This window comes from Periplaneta americana, chromosome 15, assembly GCF_040183065.1.
Source record: "Periplaneta americana isolate PAMFEO1 chromosome 15, P.americana_PAMFEO1_priV1, whole genome shotgun sequence".
NCBI classification, from domain to species: domain Eukaryota; kingdom Metazoa; phylum Arthropoda; class Insecta; order Blattodea; family Blattidae; genus Periplaneta; species Periplaneta americana.
The window spans coordinates 121,563,880-121,588,925 of record NC_091131.1 but is presented as its reverse complement, the minus strand read 5'-3'; the positions used below and the strand labels follow the sequence as shown (position 1 = coordinate 121,588,925).

At 35.0% G+C, this 25,046-nt stretch overlaps 1 protein-coding gene across 3 annotated transcripts in view; it reads right to left on the bottom strand.

Moving 5' to 3' along the window:
• Pfk (ATP-dependent 6-phosphofructokinase) overlaps positions 1-25,046 on the bottom strand; it is a 120,967-nt gene that overhangs the window by 64,031 nt on the left and 31,890 nt on the right. For 2 of the 3 annotated variants that reach the window (XM_069848089.1, XM_069848087.1), the window contains exon 7: positions 2,146-2,334. In XM_069848089.1, coding sequence (XP_069704190.1) covers positions 2,146-2,334 — 189 coding nt within the window. Of the gene's footprint in view, positions 1-2,145; positions 2,335-20,400; positions 20,510-25,046 lie in introns of all 3 variants that reach the window. The other variant, XM_069848088.1, reaches the window with a different exon arrangement.

Below are 25,046 nucleotides of genomic sequence, written 5' to 3'. Positions count from 1 at the left end.
CAACCCATTAACCATCAGTGTAAGGTGGAAGGACGAATTGCGCCCAATAACATTCCTGTGCATGCGCTAATCTCTCCATAGTCCATGGTTCACATCCTAATTGGGTAGTTTGTGTTGTGTTCATCAGATAATATGGATGCAACACGACGGAGCTCCAGCTCACTTTGATGCAAATGTGCGGCACCACCTGGATGCCACATATACAAATCGATGGATTGGTAGTGGGGGGGACGCCTGTTTCATGGCCACCATGGTCACCAGATCTTACATCTCTTGACTATTTTCTGTGGGGTACTATGAAGAGCATGGTGTATGCTACTTCTGTAACATTAGAAGAGGATCTTATTGCAAAAAACAAAACAGTGACTGATATCTGAGCACACAACCGCACTTATTTGACCATGTGCGTGAATCTCTGCACCGCTGATGTAGACTCTGTTATCAAGTAGAAGGCAGAGTCAGTGTATATTGGAGAGTACTGCATTCTTTTGATCTGACAAATGCCAACACCATGGCCATATTTACTCCAGAGGAGACTCAGTACAACACAAGACTTGCATAGGAACACAGGTTTCTAGTGTGATATTCTATTGTTATCTTGAAGAATTCCGTGTTGTTGTGCGGTTAACTGCTCTCAAAGATAAGAAAAAAATGTCAGATTGTTTCTGTTGCCTCAGGGAGATACTGATATAAATCGTAATTTAACTGGAAAATATAAATATTGACTTGAGTGAACAACAAGTTCTTTACTATTTGTTGGAATCAGTTTTGTTCAAAATAAAACAAAATGTAAGTCACAGTATTTGTGAAAAGTGTTTTTCATCTCTAATAACTGATAACTGGGATGAATCTATAAATTTTATTAGCACATTAGTGACTCTCAAGTCGTACAAGGAAATGTCACTTGTATACCTTTGTAAATCTGTGTTTCATACAATCCTAAATGCAGAAAAATTTTGCAGAAACAAAAGTGAAACATTGGTAGAAAATGAGTTGACACTAAAGACTTCGACATATTTATTCATTAACACCTCAATTCATACATTCCCAGCTTGTCATAATATCTTTCAAAAAGTCTGATCACTGTATTTGAGGACTAAAATGTATTTATTGTTAAGAAAATTGTCTGTTACAGAAAATGCACTACAACAATCTGCTAAATATGGCAGTCGAAGTGTTGGTATGAGAATTGCAGTAGAAAATTGCTGATTTTATCCCTATTGAAATGGACATAACATTAATAATAAAATGTTATATCTAATGAGTCATATCACTATGACAATATTGTTTAATAATCCATGTCTCCTGTATTCAATAAACCACAATAACATGTATGATATTGCCTTTAATGACCTTTGTTCTAGCACTACTGCATATGCTTCTCTGCTGAGCAAGGAGTAAATATGGCCACCGCTGTCGAGAATGCAGTACTCTCCAATATACACTGACTCCAGTAGAAGGTGAAAATTTTGAACCCTTTTGTGAATTATTGCACGATATGATGCTATTATTGAGTTTCTTGACGAAATGTGGAACACACACCCATCATCACATCTGAACCGTTCTTGAACTTCGACACCTCACAGCACTCACACGATGCATTTCCGGACATGGGTTCCTGCTTGAAAAATGGTCTGTTTGCCATCCCGCACAACATAGTAAGCTTTATCAGTGTTGTTTTGAATCATCCTGTATATAGATGTGTTCATGCCACTGAGGCACACACATTCCAGGGACGTACACAGAGTTTCTAAGCTTTCTTATTCTGAACACCAGACGTCTGCAAAAGTTTCTGCTGCTTTTCACTCCTAGGAAGGATCTGATACAGGAAGCTGAATGGGCCCTAGAGATGTACTGGAAATTATGACGAGATTAAAAAAATCCCGTTTTCACCAAGGCTTGAACCCAGACTCTTCTAGTCTCTAATCTGTCACTGTACTGAAGGAGCCAACTCAGATCCTATTATATTCACATATTCAATAAAGCCACATTAGCAGTGTTCTTAACTCACTATTCAGAGAATAATTTCACTTATTTTTAAACACATTGAAAGCATTATATATCATTAGCCAAATATGGCTAATGAAGATGACTGTTTATTACACATAGTCTCAGAAGAGATTTCATAAGGAATACAGTACATACCAAAACCCTGTCAAAAGCTGAAGGATTGCCTCCTCTCTGAACATGTCCCAACACAGTTATCCTTGTATCCTGTTGCAGATTTTCTACAACCACCTGTCTCACTTTCTCTGCAGTAATTGGTTCTCCATCTCGATCAATGGCACCCTCAGCAACAATTATAATATTCAGACGCTGACCAGTAGAACGCTCCTGTTATGTTCACCAAATTGAAGAAGGGTAACCAACAAAAAAATAAAAGAAAACACACATGAGAAATGATGCGAACACAAGATTAGTACAAATAAAATAAAACAAAATAACTATCTTCTTATAATGAAGATACTATATATAACATTATAGCTACTATAATTATGTTACAACCTGCGACTATATGAGTATAATATTGATACTACAACACACTTTGCAATAAAATACCACTAATATAAAGCTTCACTACGAACTACATATCTAAATAGCAACAATAATACATATACATGAATTAACCCTTTGACCACAACATGCGTTCTAGTAAATACAGTGTTCAATTTACAGTAATAATTTTCAAGATGTCATGCTCATCCTCAACAATTGTAGGCCTACAATTTAGTTGTTGTAATATTATTTCGTCGTTGATTTTATGAAACCTCCTATGTGAGAGTACACAACATAATTTTTCAGGAGGAAGAAAAAATTAATTACAAATCAATGGGCCTACATAAAAATATTAAGTAACTCGGTAGAAAATGTTGGTGAATACGATGAACATTAATGATATCATCGAGGATCAGTGTAGGCCTATTGTTGTTTAATTAATTTTTTCTTCCTCCTGAAAAATTATTTTCTGTACTGTCACATAGTAGGTTTCATAAAATCAACGACGATTTGTCAACACAAATTTAAAACTTCTCAAGTTCAGTTAGAAAATATTTTAGAAGTAATGGCTTCATTCAATCCTATAAAAGGGCATTTTTATGAAAATGTGTGATTATACCTTTAGACATACACTAGCTATCTGTGTAAAGAGAAATTAAATCCTTCTGTGAGTTTGTACAATGTGTCAGAATAATTAGGAATAATATTCAGAAATTTTTATGCTTTCAAAATTGCACAAAGTTATTTAATGGTGATGATGGTAGAGGCCATTACCATCTTCAGGGTGATGGGAGTGAAGAAGAGGAGGGAGAGAGCGAGAAGATAAAAGGGAAGAGGGAAAAGAGCAAAGAGAGACGAGACGAGAGAGAAAGAGAGAGAAGGGATCAGAGGAGGGAAAGGAGAATAGGAGACAAAGAGGACCAACCTTGAAATATAGTCAGATTCTTACATTCATCATTTCTTCCACAAATATTTCCTCCATCATTTAAAATAAGAATGAGATATTCCGTATCCTGAAACTCCATTGTGATGTTCAAGAATCTTCTTCTGGGGTCATTTCATTTAGAAATGTAGAATATTCGTGAAACCAAAGAAACACTATTTATTGAGCTCTGATATGTACTTTATTATGATCGCATTCCAAATAAATATTGAGAGAGAGGGGGGGGAGGGAGAATAGGGGAAGGGGAAGGGGAAAGTGTATGTGTATCTGCGCGCACACGCACGAGCGTGCCTGTCATGTTCCCTCATAATGAGACATGCAGTTAAGTATTGTATTGTATTTATTAAATTCCATAGTATTCGTAAATCACTTCTCAGCTAGAATATGGAACATAAAAAAAATCATAGTACTACCAGGATGAATAGAAGAAATAGTGTACGCACTCTGTGAGTTTACACGGATCCGCCGCAACGCGGTGCTGTTACTGCTATGAACCTGACTCGGAAGGAGTTCACAGTACTTGTTACGCTGAATGTAGTCCTTTTTAAAAGCAAATTTCTTCCATTTAACCCGGCTATTCGTAACTTAAGAAATACCTTTATAATCTCTTATCCACAATTAATAGTCTTCTATCAGGTAATACTATTATGAACCTTTTTAACAGAAAATACAATGGGATCTGAAACGCTGTAAAAGCAATATTATAAGTTCAGCATTTAAATAATATTTTCGTAACAAGCTGCGAATTCAGGGACAGAAAAAACCTACAAAATGTTAGTAAATAAAGAGGTGAATGATATTTTTCGTGCCTATAAATTAATTAAATTATTCACACGGATTAGTTGCCTGTAACCTTCGAGAGTTTCCGAGATGACTTGACGGATTTACGAGCTTGTAATTTATCTTCGGATTTACTTTGTCCTGGAGAAGAATCAGCACTTTAAGTAGTGGTAGACTAATTTAGTAATAATAACCGTGATGTGTCCTCTGCATCAACCTGCTTCCGAAGACTGGATCAAAAGAGCGTCAATGGTGTCAAAATAGAAGATGTCATCCACATTGCACTTGCTGAGCTAATCTTTTCTTTAATTTTCAATTCTGTTTGAATAAGTACCGTCATACACAGCTTAGGAGGGATGGGTTAAAAAACTGACGTTCCTACCTGATCTGTAGTCTTTGATTTGGGTGAGAGCTGCACAATGTTTAGACCTATTACATTCCTGTCGAAGGGCACAGAGAGTACACGCAATAAAATTAGAGGAATGCTTTACGACATAACCGGCCACATAATACACTAAACATGTCAATCAACGCAGCAGGAGTGGTATTCACCAACTCGGGCACAGCACTTTCCCAGTATTGACCATGTATTTTTTCATGAATAACATTTTTTTTTTCTTTTATACAAGTTTCTACAGACTTCTTAAATGTCTTGTCGCGTAATTCCACATTTCGCGCTAATGTTTCGCATTTGATTCACAAACGATGTGAGTAGTTCATCAGAGTTTCCAGCAATGTTAAGCATCTGCTTCGTAGTAAATACATGTGGAAGAAATCTATCATCGAAGAATGGTCATCTGAAGTGAGTGAGGACAAAATTCCGAAGTGACGTTCCAAGGGGTCTTGGGCGAGTTTCCTGGTAGGATATATTTGTATCCTTTGCTCCAAAACCATTCCATCATTTCTAAGGTACTCTGCGAGGTTACTACTAAGCATTGTTGTAGCAGACGCAAATGTGTTGGTTGTAGTTGTGAGACACTGAAGAAAATCAGTAAGGAATTTGTGATCAGAAGAGTCTTTATAAGAACCTTAGCAGAAATGTGTGAATTTAATGCGCCGACAATACAGTTTAAATGCTTTGTAAATACTTCAGTGTCCTCACTGCCTTCGAAACCCGATGACCCTACTTCCCGATAAGATTTGAGGCCTTTGGCGACACTGTTGCTGAAGAGTTGGAACGCGAGTCTGGCATCCATTCTCTCAAAGGACGAGAAATCTAAATGAGCTGTTGTCAACTTGGGACAAACCCTAAGACCCGCACATCAAGGTAAGTCTTCCTTAAAAAGTCTCCTATAAAAACTAAAATTGATATTTTTCTTTTTGCAAGAGAGTTCAGTTTTATCATGGAAATAATTTCTTATGCATTTCAGTATGTGCACAATATCTGAGAATGCCTGTATCTTTCTTTTTTATCATCGAACGAATTAGGAATATAGTATAATTCTGAAAATTTTTTCCACTGATTTATAAGACTTCCAGGCCTTTCTATTTGTTTGACTGCCATCACAAATGAAACCGACTACTCTCGTCTCAACTGCTTCTAATTGTAGTATAACTTGTATAAGAATTTTAGCGAGAATGTCACCTGGAGTAGCGTTTCTACTAGTGTAAATAGCAATTGGCTGAATCCAATCTTGCATAAATGGCATAAACATAAATACTAATGCATGATTTGCTAATTGATTCTTTTGGATATCAGTCGTGAGATCTCCGAAATCAACAAATACGTCCATTTTAAGGGAATAATTATTAAATTGGATTTCTTCCCTAAGTTTGACCTCATCGAATATTACTGCTCCGCAACGTTTATTTTCATATATATCACCATTTCGGTAAATTAGGGAAAATGTGAGGTAGAGTTCTTGGTTGTAATTTTCAACACACTCGCAGTATTGCTGTCTTATGACTTTTTATATTAAAACAGTCTGATCGGTTATTTACTGAAAGCTGCCTATTTTTCCGCGAAATCGCTCTGACCCATTTCCCAAACTCATTTTTTTTTCTTTGGGAGATGAAAAGAAATGACTTGTTACACTATTTCTACTGTATCCCGAGCTACAACTCGGAACAAAACAGTACGGAATTTTTGTAATTATTTTGTAAACCACCATACAATATTCTTTTGTCACTGGTTAATTCAGAGCACAACAAATTTAAGACATCTACGTAACTCTCAACAACGAATCATATTAACTCTTAGAAACTTTCACCATTAAACGCGCGAGAAAAATATTTTCGGTGTCTCACTTCAGACAACAGATGGCTCCTAGCGATCGAAGCGCCGCTAGTTGTCAGGTCTGCCACCGACAATGAGAAAGCATAGGAGTGCGTACACTATTTCTTCTATTCGTCCTGGTACTACAAAGTCTTAATTCATAGTCACAGTCTAGTTGAAATATATACAGAAGGGTTTTACAATATACTAGTACAATATAAGGGGGTTAGTATCAATACTTAATATAAGACAGAAATATTCATGCAGCGTTGTTGAATGTCATAAATTCACCTACAGAATAGAAGGCATAAGAAATTAAGTACTTCTTTCATTTTGCCTTAAATAATCTTATGTTTTGAATTTCACTTTTTTATATCCATAGCGAGACTATTAAAAACTTTTACTGCCATATAATGCAATCCTTTTTGATAGCACGATAGATTTGCCGATGGAGTATGAAAGTCATTTTTTCGATGAGTATTTATGTTATGAACTGTTGAATTAGTTACAAAGTTTTCATGATTGCATATGAGGAAGTTTATTAATGAAAAAATCTACCGAAAAGCCATGGATATTATTTGTAGTTTTTTTTAAATGGTCCTACACAATTCCCTAGATTTCGCACCTGCTATTATTCTAATTACTCTTTCTTGCAGTAGGAATATACTCTTACCACTGTATCTGTAGAATTTCCCCAGAATATTATTCCAAAACTCATTACCGAATGGAAGTATGCAAAGTATATTGTTTTTAAGGCATTCATATTTACTACCTATTGCATAGATCTAATAGACATGCTCAATAAAGTTTGGGGGTAATTTCTTTAATATGATTTTTTCAATTTAATATATCATCAATTTGTAAACCAAGAAATTTGGTTATTGTTTCTGTTAGGGACCTAAGTAAATCCTAATACACGGGCTGTAATATAGGGCTGCCATCCATCCCCTATTGACTGACCAAGATAGTCAAAGAATGGAATAATCTGTCCCAAGTTCCATGCATTGCCTGCCATTCTGTAGAATTTTTCCATAACAACTATAAGATGAATTCAAAAATATTTATAGAACAGTACCGAGCACATAAAAAATATTTAATTTGTTCTTATGTAAGCAAATGGCGTCAAAGTGTGATTGATCCTTGAATGTAGAATTGAATTTAGCTTGCATGACTAAACAATTTTTAGTCACAATGTAAAAGATATTTATTCAATACAATAATATATTACTTTAATTCGTGCATTTTGGAAATAATTATTGTCTTTCTTTTTTTTTTCTCTCTATTTTACCACCACCTTTTAATACTGCTATATCTTTGGACTAACAAGCTCACATTGAGCATCTTCCTGATTGTGTGGTCAACATGGCTTAAGTCCACTGCTAAGACAACACAGGGCAGTAATGACAATGACAAACATCCAGTCTCATGAACGAAAGGTAAATCTCTTCACTTTCCTATGCCATAAATCGAACTGCAGAACATTTGGATGGGAAGCAAGTATGCTACCCACAGAGCCAAGAACTTCTTGTGTGCAATAGGACAAAAGGTAAGGCTAAGACCAGTGAGAAAGCACATTCATGTGGATTTGTTTCCTTATGATCGTATGTCTGTGCAATGCAGGGATTTGGGATAGCTCTCTCTCTCCCCTTTTTAGTGGGTTACTTTACGACGCTTTATCAACTGCATTGGTTAACGAACATCTGACTGATATGGTGATAATGCCAGTGAAATGAGTCCAGGATCCAGCATTTTCTCTTAACGGGTTGAGGGAAAACTCCGAAAAAAAAAAACCTCAACCAGGCAACTTGTCCCAATCAGGATTTGAACCCAGGCCTGCTAATTTCACGGTAAGGCATGCTAACCATTACTCCACAGCGGTGGACTGACAGCTCTCTTGTCTTGGAGCATGATACACAGTAAGGTCATGTATTGAGTAAGGATATGAATAAAAATCCATGACACTGTGTTTTGGTTACTATAACAATTAAGATCTTTAGAAAACAATAAGGTTCTTTCTGTTACAAACTGACTTCTCTCACTGTTATAGGTGGCAAAAAACGTTTAACTGTACTGAGGGAAAGGTGTGAGATGAAATTCTGTTATGCATACTTAGAAGCATTTCCTTTATACTTTGTAAGCTATGGAATTTCAGGATAAAATAAGTATTTAAGCTCAAGCACCAATTACACTAGTCAACAGCCATTTCGTAACTCAAACGAAAACATGTGATCTTACATGATTTTTATATTACCAAAAATTCTCCATCAGGCACTGTTTTTGAGTTACAAGCTATATGTGAATGAAAACAAACATAAAACAGACATTTTTGTGCATGTTAAGTAGTCTCAAAAACCTTCACTGATCACTGAAAAAATAATTTTGTCTTTCGATAAGGATTTGTATATTATTTTATAAGTGCCAAGGTCAAAATCCCCTGAGGAATATAGGCTAAGTTTACCAGGGGAGAGGGAGAAGGGGAAAAATAATGATAGCTGAGAAGTCCTTATACCCATAGTTCAATATCCTATCTTTTCAATCAAGCAGTTTTGAATTAACAAGTGCGAGATTTATCTAATAAAGTATTTTATTGTGGTGTTATGTCTTTGAATTAATTTTTTAACAAATTGTTCTTGTTCAGTGCCCATGGAATGGAATACAGCCAAAGTTATTTCCCTATTCAAGAAAGGTAATAGAAATGACACAGGAAACTATAGAGGAATAACCTTATTAGATGCAGGATATAAAATCTATGGAAAAATTCTTAATCAAAGATTACAAGCTATTGCTGATGTAGTAATATCAGAGGAACAATCAGGTTTTAGAAAAGGACGTTCATCTAGTGATAATATATTTATAATGAGGCAGATTATTGAAAAACGTCGAGAGTTTGGTTTGGAAACCCACTTAGCATTCATTGACTATGAAAAAGCTTTCGATAAAGTGAAAAGACCCCTTTTATGGAAAATACTGGAAATAAGAGGCTTTCCTAAGCACCTTATTAGTGCCGTTAAGAGTTTATATGTAAATACCAAAATAGTTATTAGCTCAGGTTTTAAAGTGTCAGAAGCAATTTTAACAAATTTAGGTGTTCGACAAGGGTGCAGTTAATCACCCACTCTGTTTAATTTATATATTGACGATCTAGTTTTGAAGTGGAAAGATGAAATACAGACTGCGATTAAAATAGAATCTAACACACCTTTAAATACTTTACTATACGCTGATGATCAAATAATTATCCAGGAAACAGAAGATAACCTACAAAGAGCAGTGTATAGATTAAGCCAAAACGCAATATTTTACAATCTAACTATATCTGCAAACAAAACAAAGATAATGGCTTTTAAAGGGAAAAATCCTGTTAGATCTAAGATAATAGTAAATGGAAACATTTTAGAACAAGTATCCCACTTCAATTATCTAGGATGTGATATTAGTTTTAATTATGAGAAAGATATTGAGAAGAAAGTTAATAGATTTCAGATGATACGTGGAACAATTGGAAGAACTTTAGGAAGAAAAACGAGAAAAGAAACTCAAATGAAATTTTATAAAGTTATGGCTGTACCTACTCTTATATATGGCTCTGAATCATGGACAATAACAAAAAAAGAAGAATCACGCATACAATCAGCAGAGATGAAATTTATGAGATACGTAAGAAGATGCACTAAAGCCGATAAAATAAAAAATGAAACAATAAGATCAGATCTCAATATTTTCTCAGTACACGACATGGTAGAAGAAAATAAAACAAAATGGAAAGATCATGTTGACAGAATGGCAGAGAATAGGCTACCAAAGAAGATATTGAATTATCGCCCGATCGGGAAAAGGGATCTGGGTAGACCTCGCAAGAGGTGGCTGGACGATAGAGACCGGAACAGGTGATATCACCTAATCCTTGAAGGGAGAAGAAGAAGAAGAACAACAACAAATTTAAACATAGGTAAAATAAATAATAGTGGTAGAGGTTCATAGTAAGTAAACACGAGATATCGTGTCAAGTTCTAACGTTTGTAGGTATGTAAACTATGCGAATAATTTGTTGTATTTTTTTATGGAAAATTCACTCCGAAATCACAGAACAACATTATACCCAATATTACAAAAGCTTACAAACTCTACTTTGGCTGTCCGCTAGGTGATCAGGTATGCTTTGGGCCCCCAAGATATGTTGTTGTTGTTGCTTTGTCATTTTATTCCAGTGGCAGGAAGGAATGAAGAAGCCTTTTGCAATTCTAATGATTTGGTGATAACCTAAAGATCATGTGACCGACTGCTGCTTTGGCTTGACAAAAATGTCAAGATTTACTGTAAAATCCAAACATTAAATAAAATTGTTCATGTTGAAGTAGCATCAGTGTCTAGTTAAGTCAGACGTATTAATGTAAATCCCACGAGATCTTTCATTTGGCACCAAAATCAGCATGCTAACACATAGGAGTCGCGAGATACATCACTTGGAAATTTTCGTCAATGTCCAAAATGGTCGCCAGTCACTGCGGGCTGCTCCCCACATGTGCGTCGCCAACCAAGGTCATGCTCGCATTTTAATCGTATGTCCGCTCGAACGAGATCACATTTATTTCAATCGTCTTATTAGTCACGAAGTTACAGTGTCGGAATAGATCACCCTGCACACATTACATCGTTTTCATTCTGGTACTCCCTCTGTTGATGGTCAGTGTGATTTTAAACATGGATTCATGACAAAAACCTACCAAAGACCCAACTATGATGGGGAACCAGTGGAACCAGTGCTGGTTTCTCTACAGGGAAGCACCTGATTCGACCTACAAACGAAAGTCAACAAAAACATACTTCTGATTCAAAGTACGAGGTCTTATAATTTAAAATCATATTTAGTTTGTTGTTTTTATTAATATGTGCGATAAGAGCTCATTTTTTACAGATAACCGCATATCAGCAAGGGTGTTCGTAAATATACAGAAATTAATACATGTTAGAGGGACATACTGGTAACTCAGAAATGCGAATCTATAGAGTAATTTAGATGATTTTTTCTAATCTAGGAGCTCAAATTACCCCTTAATCAGGTATTCTGAACGAGGTTATCAAAAAAAAAAAGTTAAAAAAAAAGTTGTTCACTTTAGTATAATAAATAGCATGAGACGTGACATCCTGACTAGGCAAAGTCACACACTTTTGACTTACTGCAGCCTTTAAGCCTTTGAAGATTATATGCAGGAGGTTTGCAGTCTAGAGTAATGCATAATCTCAAAAAACGGTATATTTATCAGTGGCGGTTTCTGGTCTGGTTGCACGTTTGCACAACCACTTTTACCACCATCTTTATTACATTCTTTTCATTGAACCGAGATTAAATTGTTACTTATTCCAATAGCATTTCGATTATTTCTTTCGGAGCAGCGATTCATTTAAATTTCTTCGTAATCAAAAGAAACACTACTTTGTTTGCATTCAGTCCAGCAAGATGTGGCAGTTACTCTGCCACTGAGCTGACAATCTTTTCTTTTGCATGCGAATTTAGCCTATTTCTCTCACAAACTGGAGCAGTAAAGATCGGTGATAACAAGTGAATAGTAGTGTTCTTACTATTAATGCTGTGTATTTAAACTCGACTGTGACTCAACTAATGAATTTTCAAAATTAATTTAGTGTCCAAGTTACTGTTACACTTCAGTTTGCATTCAGCAGAGAAAAAGTTGAAAATTAAAACTTTAGGACCACCCACTTCAGCTCTAAACATAGAGCAGACTATAAAAAATGCCATGCAACAAGAGAGGCTTTCGGCATTAGTAATGCTTTCAGCAGAAAAATACTTTATTACGACCAATAATGAGGGGTTTGGGAGAAAAACCAGGCAGCTCCAATTTTTTTCATTTTTGAGCTATTTATGCACAGAGGAAGAAAAAATGCGCTCTAGTGTTAGGTCGAACAACCAGGTAGTTCCAAGAATTACATTCACAGTTATAATGCATTTTGGACCTGCCTCTTTCTGTACATGCTTACTGTTTGTTGGTAAGTTTTTCTTCATTATCTCGGAAAGTACTGAATTGGAACTGCCTGGTTTTTCCTCCAAACCCCTCAATTACAATTTCTACCAGAAAGTTGTCAATAAGTTCACTGATAACAAAGAATGCTGAATGAACTTCATTTTTAAGTAGGACTAAGTGTTTTTAAGAAATATGTTTAATATGTGACTGTATTATTTCTTTCTGTCGGTGTTAAGTCTATATTGCATGGTTTGAAGTCTGTTTTCAGAATGTAAAATTTATACATATATAAGTTAACTCTGGAACCACCTATAAACTATACCACGAACTGCCACTGATATCTATAGTAAAAGTAAGTCTGGTAATATGAATTAAGGCTACAAAATCAAAAATAAACACAGAAACTGTAATATGTTATTAAATTATTCGTGCAAAATTTTAGAATTGAGGCGCACAGTTCCAAAACCCTCTAAATCCACTTTTTCACCAAAATTATTTTTTATCTCTTTATTGTAAGGATTAATTCACTCTATTGATCTTCATTTGAAAAATAGTTACTTTTCCAATATCCTCTAAATCCAATCTCTACTTTTCCAATATCCTCTAAATACCAAGCGACTTTTCCAATATTCTCTATAACCAGTATTTATTTTTTGCATATTCTAGTAGTGTAGGCCTACTGATTGTGAGATCTGGCATTTGGTATGCCTTATCATGTTTTCCCGCCAGGTAGGGTCTTTGGTAGATTAGAAAAAGAATAAGGAAAATAAATACCGTGCGTTTTTTTTTAAAGCAAGACGTAAAGCGCTGCAGCAAGACCGTTCTTTTATTACATTTGCTTCACCGTCGCTGCAGCAGCGCTGTAGCAAGCATGCAGCAAATCAAAACTTCGCTTTACGAGTTTGCTGCACGATCCATCATGGCGGACTGTGTGTTTTGGTCTTTTGCAACGTTTATTATTGTCAAAATCGTCTAGTAATATTAATTCCATGTCATTATCATGGAAGTCGAAATTATTTAACATGTTTGGTTCTTTTAGGGTTAAATTTATTACGGCAGAAATAGAAGCCAATATTAATTGTCCACCATTTTGCAGTCAGTTGACCTACTTACGTTTTTTTTCGACCCTCATTTTGCTGCAGCAAAGGCATGAAGTGCTTTAAAAAAAACGCATGGATACGATCACTGATTCTTCTGAATACATCAGAATTTATGTAGAAGAAGGAACTGTTAAGAAGCTAGGATATGATGTTCCTGTCAACAGCTGGAAGGAAAAGAATGACACAGGTGCTGAAAGCATTTTCAACTTAGTCCCTTCTAAGAGAATTATCTTCAAAAAGGGAAGTCAGGTATATTAGTGAGAGGAGAATGCCACTATCATAACGATTTTGGAGTTTACCGAAGTCTTTTGAAACGAGGAGAAGCAATCCATGACTTGCAGTTGCAAAGAAAACAGTTTGGGGTGACAGTAAAAAATGAGAAATTTCAAGATATTGATAAACTTTTTTCAAAATATTTCGGTCCTTTGTGGAAAATAAACAATGATCTGGAATTTTATGCCCATCTCATCAATGAAAATGGAGGGGAAGCAGAAGAAGACGAATGAGCAAATGCTGGGTAACTTTCGGTGTTGGACCCCAGACTCATTTCACCGGCATTATCACCTTCATTTCATTCAGACGCCAAATAACCTAGATGTTGATACAGCGTCGTAAAATAATCCAATAAAATAAAAAATAAAGAAGAAGACGAAGGAAACATTTTGGTCACCTGAAGCTGTAGGAGTAAATGTCAATTTATAAAATGATTGTTCAAAGTAAACCCTGGACTGAGTTCTATTTTTTTATTGCTGGAATTCCATTATGATATTTGTGATTATTGCATACATCTGGAGATATTTTTGGTCGAAAGTGACGACCTGAAGCTGTAGGAGCAAATGTGTATTTATAAGGAGATTGTTCAAAGTAAACCCTGGACTGAATCCTATGTTCTTTATTGCTGGGATTCCATTGTGATATGTGTGATTGTTGCATACATTTGAAGATATTTTTTCTCTTGGAATCCAGCTCAACAGTGTTCTATTAAGAGTTGAATAATGATTACTTTCGTATGTATTTGAGCACGTAGCCCACCATATCCAAGTTTGTAGCATGATTATAGATTTTTTCTTGAGTAATTCTTTATCTTCAATATGCATTCTTATTGACGTGAACAGTATAATAATCAATACTTTCCTTGTAACGCTTCTATAAATAAATATGTTAGCTGAAATCTACTAAGGAAGAGGCTAGTGAAGTGCTTTGTGTGGAGTGTGCCATTGTATATTTGCCGGCCTGCATGGCTCAAGCGGTAGGGGCACGGCATGTCTCTATCGCTTGGTCCGAAAGGTTCGAGTCCCGCCTTGGGCATGGGTGTTGTGTACGTACTAGTTTAATAAAGCGGAAAACAGAAAACAGAGAAAGAGAAACGAACGGGGGGGGGGGGGGGGAGAAAAATGGATAAAGGGGAAAAAAAAACAAAGTACAGTAAATTTCTACTTACTTACTTACTGGCTTTTAAGGAACCCAGAGGTTCATTGCTGCCCTCACATAAGCCCGCCATTGGTCCCTATCCTGAGCAAGATTAATCCAGTCTCTATCATCATATCTCACCTCCCTCAAATCCATTTTAATATTAGCTTCCCATCTACGTCTCGGCCTCCCTAAAGGTCTTTTTCCTTCCGGCCTCCCAACTAACACTCTATATGCATTTCTGGATTCGCCCATACGTGCTACATGCCCTGCCCATCTCAAACATCTGGATTTAATGTTCCTAATTATGTCAGGTGAAGAATACAATGCGTGCAGTTCTGTGTTGTGTAACTTTCTCCATTCTCCTGTAACTTCATCCCTCTTAGCCCCAAATATTTTCCTAAGCACCTTATTCTCAAACACCCTTAACCTATGTTCCTCTCTCAAAGTGAGAGTCCAAGTTTCACAACCATATAGAACAACCGGTAATATAACTGTTTTATAAATTCTAACTTTCAGATTTTTTGACAGCAGACTGGATGATAAAAGTTTCTCAACAGAATAATAACAGGCATTTCCCATATTTATTCTGTGTTTAATTTCTTCCCGAGTATCATTTATATTTGTTACTGTTGCTCCAAGATATTTGAATTTCTCCACCTCTTCAAAAGATAAATTTCCAATTTTTATATTTCCATTTCGTACAATATTCTCGTCACGATACATAATCATATACTTTGTCTTTTCGGGATTTACTTCCAAACCTATCTCTTTACTTGCTTCCAGTAAAATTTCCGTGTTTTCCCTAATCGTTTGTGGATTTTCTCCTAACATATTCACGTCATCCGCATAGACAAACAGCTAATGTAACCCGTTCAATTCCAAACCCTCTCTGTTATCCTGGACTTTCCTAATGGCATACTCTAGAGCAAAGTTAAAAAGTAAAGGTGATAGTGCATCTCCTTGCTTCAGCCCACAGTGAATTGGAAACGCATCTGACAGAAACTGACCTATACGAGCTCTGCTGTATGTTTCACTGAGACACATTTTAATTAATCGAACTAGTTTCTTGGGAATACCAAATTCAATAAGAATAACATATAAAACGTCTCTCTTAACCGAGTCATACGCATTTTTGAAATCTATGAATAAGTGATGTACTGTATCCTTATACTCCCATTTCTTAAAAAAAAAAAAGGGGGGGGGGCAGAAACATGGACATTACGATGAAATGAAGAGAAACAAATAGAAGCATTTTAAATGTGGATATGGAGAAGAATGGAGCATGTGAAGTAGACAGACAGAATAAGAAACTAAGTTGTGTTGGAAAGAGTAGGTGAGATGCCATGGAAGGAATGGTGAACAGGAGAAAAGTTCGGGGCAGGAGAAGATATCAGATGATAGACGACATTAAGATATACCAATGATATGCGGAGACCAAGAAGAAGACAGAAAATAGGAAAGATTGGAGAATGCTGGGTTTGCAGTGAAAGATCTGCGCATGGGCTGAACATTTATGATTGAATGAGTTGAAATCTTTGTTTTCATAGGCTTCATCTCATGTCTAAAACTTGACATATTTAAAGTTCCTTTCCAAAATCCGCTAAATACATTTTGTTCCTTTCCAATATCCTCTAAATAAAGATTGAGTTCCAAAACCCACTAAATAAAAAAAAGAACATTAATTTTTGGCAATATGGTTTATAATATTTATATGAAAAATTATATTGATGTTTTCTACTTTCAAGTTAAGTTCACCAGAAAAAAATCAGTCATTTCAAAATAAAAACAAAAGCAGTAGAAGTTTTTTTCGTTTCCTAAGAAATTTGCTCGAATCGATTTAGAGGGTTTTGGAACTGCACGCCTCAATTAGAAAAGCATCAACTACTCATTTATATAAATGCATATAATTTCTTTGCATGAAAATACTTTATAATATGGATTAATGTAGTCTGTTTATATCACAACATAATTTACGAGATTTAAACTGAATGACACTGCCATGAACAACTCTGTACTGTATCACGAAAAAGTGCCATCAATATCCATATTGTGAACAAAGGGTTAAAGGCAATATAATACTTTAAAATGACTTACGAGTATAATTACTTTAGTAGTACCAGAAATATTAAAATTCTGTACCCACAAAAACTAAATCTTTTCTATGTCGATTACTGATTAATATCATTTTTTTAAATTTTATAATTCATGTTTTACATTTCAGTAAGTTCAATGCTGATATACACTACTTATTTATTTTTCAGTCAAAAACTTACAAGATAATTTAATATATTTAATACCTTATGAAAAGTTTTCGATTAAAAATAAATAAAATTGTGTGTATGATTAATATCAGTTCAAAAACAATTAATATTCAAGCCATGGTTCATGGGAAAAACTTAACTAAATATTTGTGCTATCTTTCACGGAATAAATCGCAATTTAAATTTAATATTATGATACCGTACTGAATGTACTTATGCAAGAAATAAATACTAAAGCACCAGAGAATGATGCTTAGCCATTAAATTACATACACAAAAACAGGGTGATTTTTTTTTATGGTTATACTACTATTCATTTCAAAATTCTGATCTACAAATAGAAAATTAATACCCATGGCATGAAAAATAACTGTACCAAAACTAATCTACAGTAGAATTATAATAAACCCTCTCACAATATTTAGTCTACAACTGAATACCTATATCCAAGACTGATTCACGCAAATAAAATATCTATGAGCATAACCAAAATTAAGCTCTCCATAATCAAAGCAAAGTAGTGGATGAATTACATGCATTAGTGATACAAGTACAGTCCTTTGTGATTGAGTTACAACTCCTATCATGCAACTTACATTCAGTATCTATATTCACACAATGCAAAACATGCATTCCTCTTTGAAATAACCGTATAATTTAAATATCAAACAAGACCAATAAGAACATTTTGTTACATTAATTTATTATAAATTAAAATACTGTGCCTGAGAGAATTATTGTTATTGTATATACATATGTATAACTTAAAATATTAGTGAATCAAACCATGTCTGAAAACTGAAGATCAGAACAGATACATAAGATTTATGTATGTGATCTTTAGAAATGTTACAAATTGTAATTTCTATAGTAATCTTAATATAGTTTATATTAATGTGTAAAAAGAACATATGCTAGAAGAACCAGGATCCCAGCATAGAATGTCTTCAGAAATACCGTATCATAATCTAGAGTGATTAAAATTATGTGATACCCTTAAAAGATGAAGCACATAAAATGGCAATGTCTTTCACTTGTCTTTGATAGTTTAGCACTAGTGTTTGAGAATAATTGTATATTTTACTATGCCCATTATAGTAAAAATTCGTTAACACTAACCTCAAAATATTTATTACATCGTTCTCACGATCTCTTAAAAAAAAATCTTTTTCTGATCAAACAAAGGAACTCATGTTATGTGCTAATTGTTAATAAAAAATAAGCAAAGCAACGTGTTATAACTTCCTAGAATTCGAATATGATCTGGATCCCATAATTAATACTTAGTACCCCGTAATATGTATGTATGTATCCAATGCCTACCCACTTCACTTTACATGATTCGGGTTCCGCATATTGCGGTAGATGGCAGGATTGTGACCCATTTTCTAGTTATACACCACTTCAGCAGGCCACGCTGTACATGTGTATCTGTGGAGAGTTATATCATGTACTAAGGTGAATGTATGTGTAAATGTTCTTATAAGTAAAGTGACTGGAATGAGTGATGATGAAGATGATGATGATGATGATGGGAGAAGGGGAAACCTGGTGCCGGCACATAGCCTACTCCTGTCGAATAGCACCAAGGGGTCCGCCAGGCTTAACGTCTCCGTCCGATGGACAAATCACTATCAACATATGCCTTCTCTTCATATGCACTGCAGAGAGATTTGGGATTTAACCCAGGAATATTGGTGCACAATCTAGTGATTAGAAGTTGTGCACTGCCATCTCTCCTAGTCCAGAAGTAGAAATTTTACATGAAAATTTCTGACCCCACTGGGAATCGAACCCGGTGGCAGAGACACTACCACAGAGCTAACTTGGCGGACTTACCCTGTAATATTTTCTTAATCAAATCGTGAGTGGGAGAAGGAAGGCTAACAATATATGCAAATTTTAATCACTCTGTTATTCCAAAATGCAATATCAGAAAATACATAGTAGGTCATTCGAAAATTAGTGGCAACATTGCTAAAATTCATGCAATGCTCTAATGCCAAAGAAATGTAGATAAGAGTAGAACCTTCTCAAAATTATGTTTCTTGTTTATGATTACGTATATGTATTAATCACTCATTCTGCTCCAATTGTAATGCATGTGGTTGCTGCATATTACAATCACTTTTTGGAACACTATTTATGGACAGCAATGCACGGGAAGAATTGTGCTTCACAATGGTGCACGTCACGCGACAACACAAGTGATTTACTTAACAGGTGGACCTGGGAAATTCTACAACATTCTCCAAATTCTCTGGATATGCGTTCCTATAATTACGACCTTTCCTCTAAGATGAATCACTGAGAGGGACAGGCTTTAGAAATAGAATAGGCCATTAGAATAACTGTAGGCCTAAGTCAATTAGAAGCTTAAAGCAAAGTGATGCTGTGGATGACATCCATCATCTTCCAGAGGTGTAGCGACAGGAGGAGACTACTTTTAAGAACTGTAATGATTTCAATTGTGAATAATTAATCTTTTTTATCTTAATTAAAGTGCTGCCACTAATTTTCGAATTACCCATTTAGAACAGACAATGTAATCTATAACGCAGAAGAGCAATTTAAATGCAATCAGAAAAAGATAATATGTGAATGTGTGTTATATTGCGTAAGTTAGCATATTTATTAGTTGGAAAGCATAACAAATCATGAATGTATTAGAGGCCAATAAGATACACAATTACACAAGAGTCTCTTTTAGCAAGAACTATAACACAGCTAAAATGTGGGAGGGTAATAAAACAATGTTGGTACACATACAGAATGTCCACCAAATAATTTATTACGATTATTAGGATAATGAAAATGGTGTTTTTGACTTAGAGTCTTATCACAATTTGTAAACAATTTACTTTAATAATAATTCAAATATCTCAACTGAAAATTAAACTTAAAATACATATTATTAACAATAGCCAAAAGGAAGGATAAAACTTTTTTTTTCCCAATTTAACTACTGTGTTTCATTATTAAAATTTCATGTATTCAGATATACGTGTTCTAATCATACAAGACCCTAATTGCTTCCATAAAATTTGTATCTTTAAAACTGGATCACTGTTCTCTTCATATGAATCTCTTAGCACACACCATTTGAACCATATGGTTTCTTAATTATATGTTTATTACTAATTATCAATTGCTGTATTTTCAAAAGTATCTTAAAATTTCAAAATGTGTAACGATAATTTAAGAGTCTTGCCTGCTGGAGTTTCTTGCATAGCTTAGCTGGCCAACCTCTTTCTGGAGGCCATTCAGGAATAAACACATAATCAGCTTCACTTGTTAATCCAGCGACCAGAGACAAATACCTAAAATTCCAGACAACTGCTTATTCCCATATTTTCAACTGTTTTTACATGCAAATTAGACTTCTGAAACCCAAAACATGTGAGAGTAGATGTACTTAAATCTCTTACAATGTTATTCCCATTGACAAAGCACATAACCCACTATACAGAAGCATGAATGACGTAGAAATTGGTGTGATGTCTCCTCATGCACATACCACAATAGTTATCACTGAAGAAGTCACAGCTACCAACAAAGCAAACAAATTATCCACAAGAAATGGTAGCACACAACACCATTAAGTCTGTTAAGAAACCAGTTTAACCTGTGAGGTGACAATCTTCCACATAATGGTTGAAAATAGATCACAATACATGCAAAATAAATGTACACATATTCAGACAACGTGCAATGATCTTCACATGATGTACTGCGGTGTCACTATATGATCAACAAACTTGAGTACTAACCACAACTTCGAAGATATGAGTTTTGAAGCATACACTGAGTGAAATTTTATAGCTAGTAATTATGTCCTTGAAGTCTGCAATACTTATTCTTAACACCCAAAGTAAGCAGAAGTGAAAACCCAAATACATTTATGAACTTCAATATGAGAGAACTGGAACATTTCTCAGCTTTTAATCCTGTACCTAGCAATAGGTCATAAAATCATGTTTGCCAGGTTATATAATATGCAATTAAGGAATTCATATAACAAGATCTAGTATATTCTCTTTTGTTAATAAATCAAGCCTTCTTTACAATTAAAAACTAATCTACACATATTTTCCATATCATTATAATAGTACATTAGTACAACACAGCTCTGTACAGAAATAATAAGAGATCACATACTGAGGATAAAAATGACAAGATTTCCTGATTTGTATTAAAACTATAACAAAAAGAAAAAGGTGGTCACTTCAAAGACTGAAAAAGAGACAAAGCGTAGTTCAATGTAATTTGATGATGACAATAATTGAGGAGGAGGAGAAGAAGGAAGAGGAGAACAACAACAATAATGTAATTCAAAGAAAGAATAATACAACAGCTTATAAATGTACTTATATTACATGTACAGAAATCTCTTCCAGAAATATGGCCTTCTAAATTCTGCAACTTAACCTATGCATTGATGCTCGATCTTCAATGTCATGTTTTAGCTTACATATTCTCGTACATTTTTTTTGGGACCATGAAATAAACGACTAATCATAGCTGAAATAAAATTTGACTTATGTGCAATCATCGTCATACAAAGAACGAGTTCTAATGAAACAATAAATAATAACTGATGTTTTTTTTATACATGCCATGAAGGACCATGGTAGGTAAAACAAGGGAAAGATGAGAAGTTCGTATTAGATTCTGGTCACCTTAATCTATAGAAAGATCCCAGACTTTTTATTATAACGCTAACTGGGTTCAGAAGCCAATATGTAAGACTGAAATATTTACTTGCTGCATGCTTTAGTTAGAATTTCATTCTTATTTTGTTAATTATATAGTAAAATTATATTTGATGTTTTCATTTACCAATGGCTGCTTACTGGCCCAAGTCATTAATCTCTCATTGAAGTCTGCTAGGTCTGGAATAATTCTTCTAGAGTTCTCAGATACATGAGTGGGATTGTTGCTTCCATCTTCTTCAGGGATTGAAGTGACGTGGGACCATGTCTAATTGGTATATAAGTGATCAGTAGAGCTTCCCGCGCAGGCCAATCAGAAACTAGTTCCTAGTCCTGACTGCTTGTTGTGTTCTGGTTGGTCGAAGCGTGTTGATTATGGGTTTCATGCTGTACTCAGCTGTAGACCATCGTCTCTGTTGAAATTATTTCCATCTAGTTGAATTTCGATGTCTTCCTTGATGACCAGGACCCAATAACCTGAAGCCTTGTCTAAGACGGTGGTAGAGTCGAAATCTATCTTGTGGCCCATTTGCAGACTATGTAGTGCTACTGCCAACTTATCGGGGTAATATAGCCTTATGCTGCGTTGATGTTCCTTGCAGCATTTTATAATGGTGCATCTCGTCTGGTCAATGTAACATTTTCCACACTCACACGGTATTTTGTAGACACCAGATATCCTAATGCCAAGGTCGTCCTTAACTGGTCTCAGTAAGTTCTGAATCTTTGTGGGTGGCTTATGAATAGTCTTAATCCCCTGTTTTCTTAGCAGCCTGCCAATCTTGCCTGAGGTGGGGCCATAAAACGGGACGTATGCTATACCCTCGTCTCCTCTTTTTCTTCGGCAGATGGTTTGTCAGAGAAGCCTTCTCTGCCAAATCACCTGTTGAGGAGAAAAAGAAGACGAAGGACATGACATAAGTCCTGTTTTATGGCCCCACCTCAGGCAAGATTAAGACTATCCATAAGCAGCTCACAAAGATTCGGAACTTACTGAGGCTAGTTAAGGATAACCTTGGTCTTAGGATACCTGGTGTCTATAAAATACTTTGTGGGTGTGGAAAATGCTACATTGGCCAGACGAGATGCACCAATATGATATGCTGCAAGAAACATCAACACAGCATAAGGCTATATTACTCTGATAACACAACATATGACTATACTACCCCGATGAGTAAGTAGTAGCGCAACACAGCTTGCAAACAGGTCACAAGATAGATTTTGATGCCACACCATCGGGCATCGAGTTATTGGGACCTGGACATCAAGGAAGCTATCGAAATCCAACTAGATGGCAACAATTTCAACAGAGATGGGAGCCTATAGCTGAGACAGCATGAAACCTATAATCAACAAGCTTCGACCAACAAGAACATGGCAGGTGGTCAGGATTAGGAACTAGCTCCTGATTGGCCTGAGTGGGAAGCCCCACTGACTGCTTATATACTGGCTAGACATGGTCCCACGATACTTCAATCCCTGAAAAAGATGAAAGAGCTAGTCATCGAAAGCTTGGAAGCAACAATCCAATTCACCTGGCTGAGAACCCGAGAAGAATCCAACTCCAGGAAAGATTCAAGTCCTATATCTGTTAGGTCTGATGTCTGTGCTTTCCTATGTCAGGTCTCATGCACTGAACGATAACTGCATCACAACAGCTTTGAAATAAACAGATATATTATAATACTATATAGTCTTCTTAAAATAAGTAAACCAACTGTCCACAAAGTTGTAGCTTCACCGAAGTGAAATAAACTGACAGTATTTTCTTTACTGAGGACTCATTTACATTATTGTTATCAGATGAGACTGAATAATGGTATATTATTCCCATTTCCCCAAACTAAGACAGCATACTATATTTCATTGTTGATCACTTGTCCATTTGTTCAAAATAAAAAAGCTACTTTTCTTGCTCATACACTGTACATGTATAGAAGTGTCATTAAATCTGTAATGCAGTGTTATAAGAGTAAAATTACTGACCTGGCTGTGAATTCTTTATCACAACTACGTCAGTTAAAATGAACAGTTACAATGAATGATATCAAACTGCGTGTCTTTCTAGTCTATAATGAGTGCCTGTCAAAGAAACCAACACAGCTCATATGATAACTAATTAATTATAATTTTCCATATGTGTAAAATTAAATTAAATTTCACACACCCACATACACAAATACACTCATGCGCGAATAAACCCATGAACTTTTTAATAAATGACTGCAGTATAACGAATGCATAAGCAAAGACATCTTTTCAAACAGCTAAGAAAGCAAAGCAGCAAGTAGTACGTGAATACAAAGCAAAGAAGAATAAATAGATATAAATAAAATGTAAATATATACACAAACACAAGCTGTAGAGGTGATTAGTGTGTGCTTAAGATAGTTTTGAAATTACATCTAACGAAACTGTACAATTACTCTGACTGACATTCTACCCAGGGTATATTAATTCATACAAATCAATAACACTTGTTAAAAGAAAGTAAAAAATGTGAACTATTTAGAAAAAATAAACTCTTGTCATATCATAAGTGAGATACGACATTATCACAATTTTCCAATATCCAACACTTGATATTGATACTCATACCGATATAATTCTGACTTTCCACTTCATTCGTCAATAGAGAAGGAGATGAAAGCAAACTATAAACTATAACCACAACATCAAAATCAAAAATAATCCTCACAAATATATAATGTAACATTATCTAATAACACAAATTATTTTTTTTCTTTTGGTAAAATTTATGTAACACATGACAATAAGCATCTGAAAATATTATACAGATTAGTTTCAAAATAAATATTTCATTACAGTTTGCATTATTTCTGACATACTCTCAAAACAGCAAAAGGTATGACTAAATACAGCTCCGGTAAGTCCACAATATTATGTCCAGTTTGTTTCACTTTACGTCATAGATAAGTATTCACTGTTGGAATTGTTATAAAAAATACTGCTAATAATGTAACAATTTCAATAAGAGATCGTCATCATCATCCTTCACGATTGTCCCACCAAATGAACCATATCAAAGAACTGAATGCCATCTGTTAAAAAATATGGTGGAAATCTACCTAAAATTCTTTTTCCTCTATGTCAGTAGAATAAATATATTAATTGATGTAAC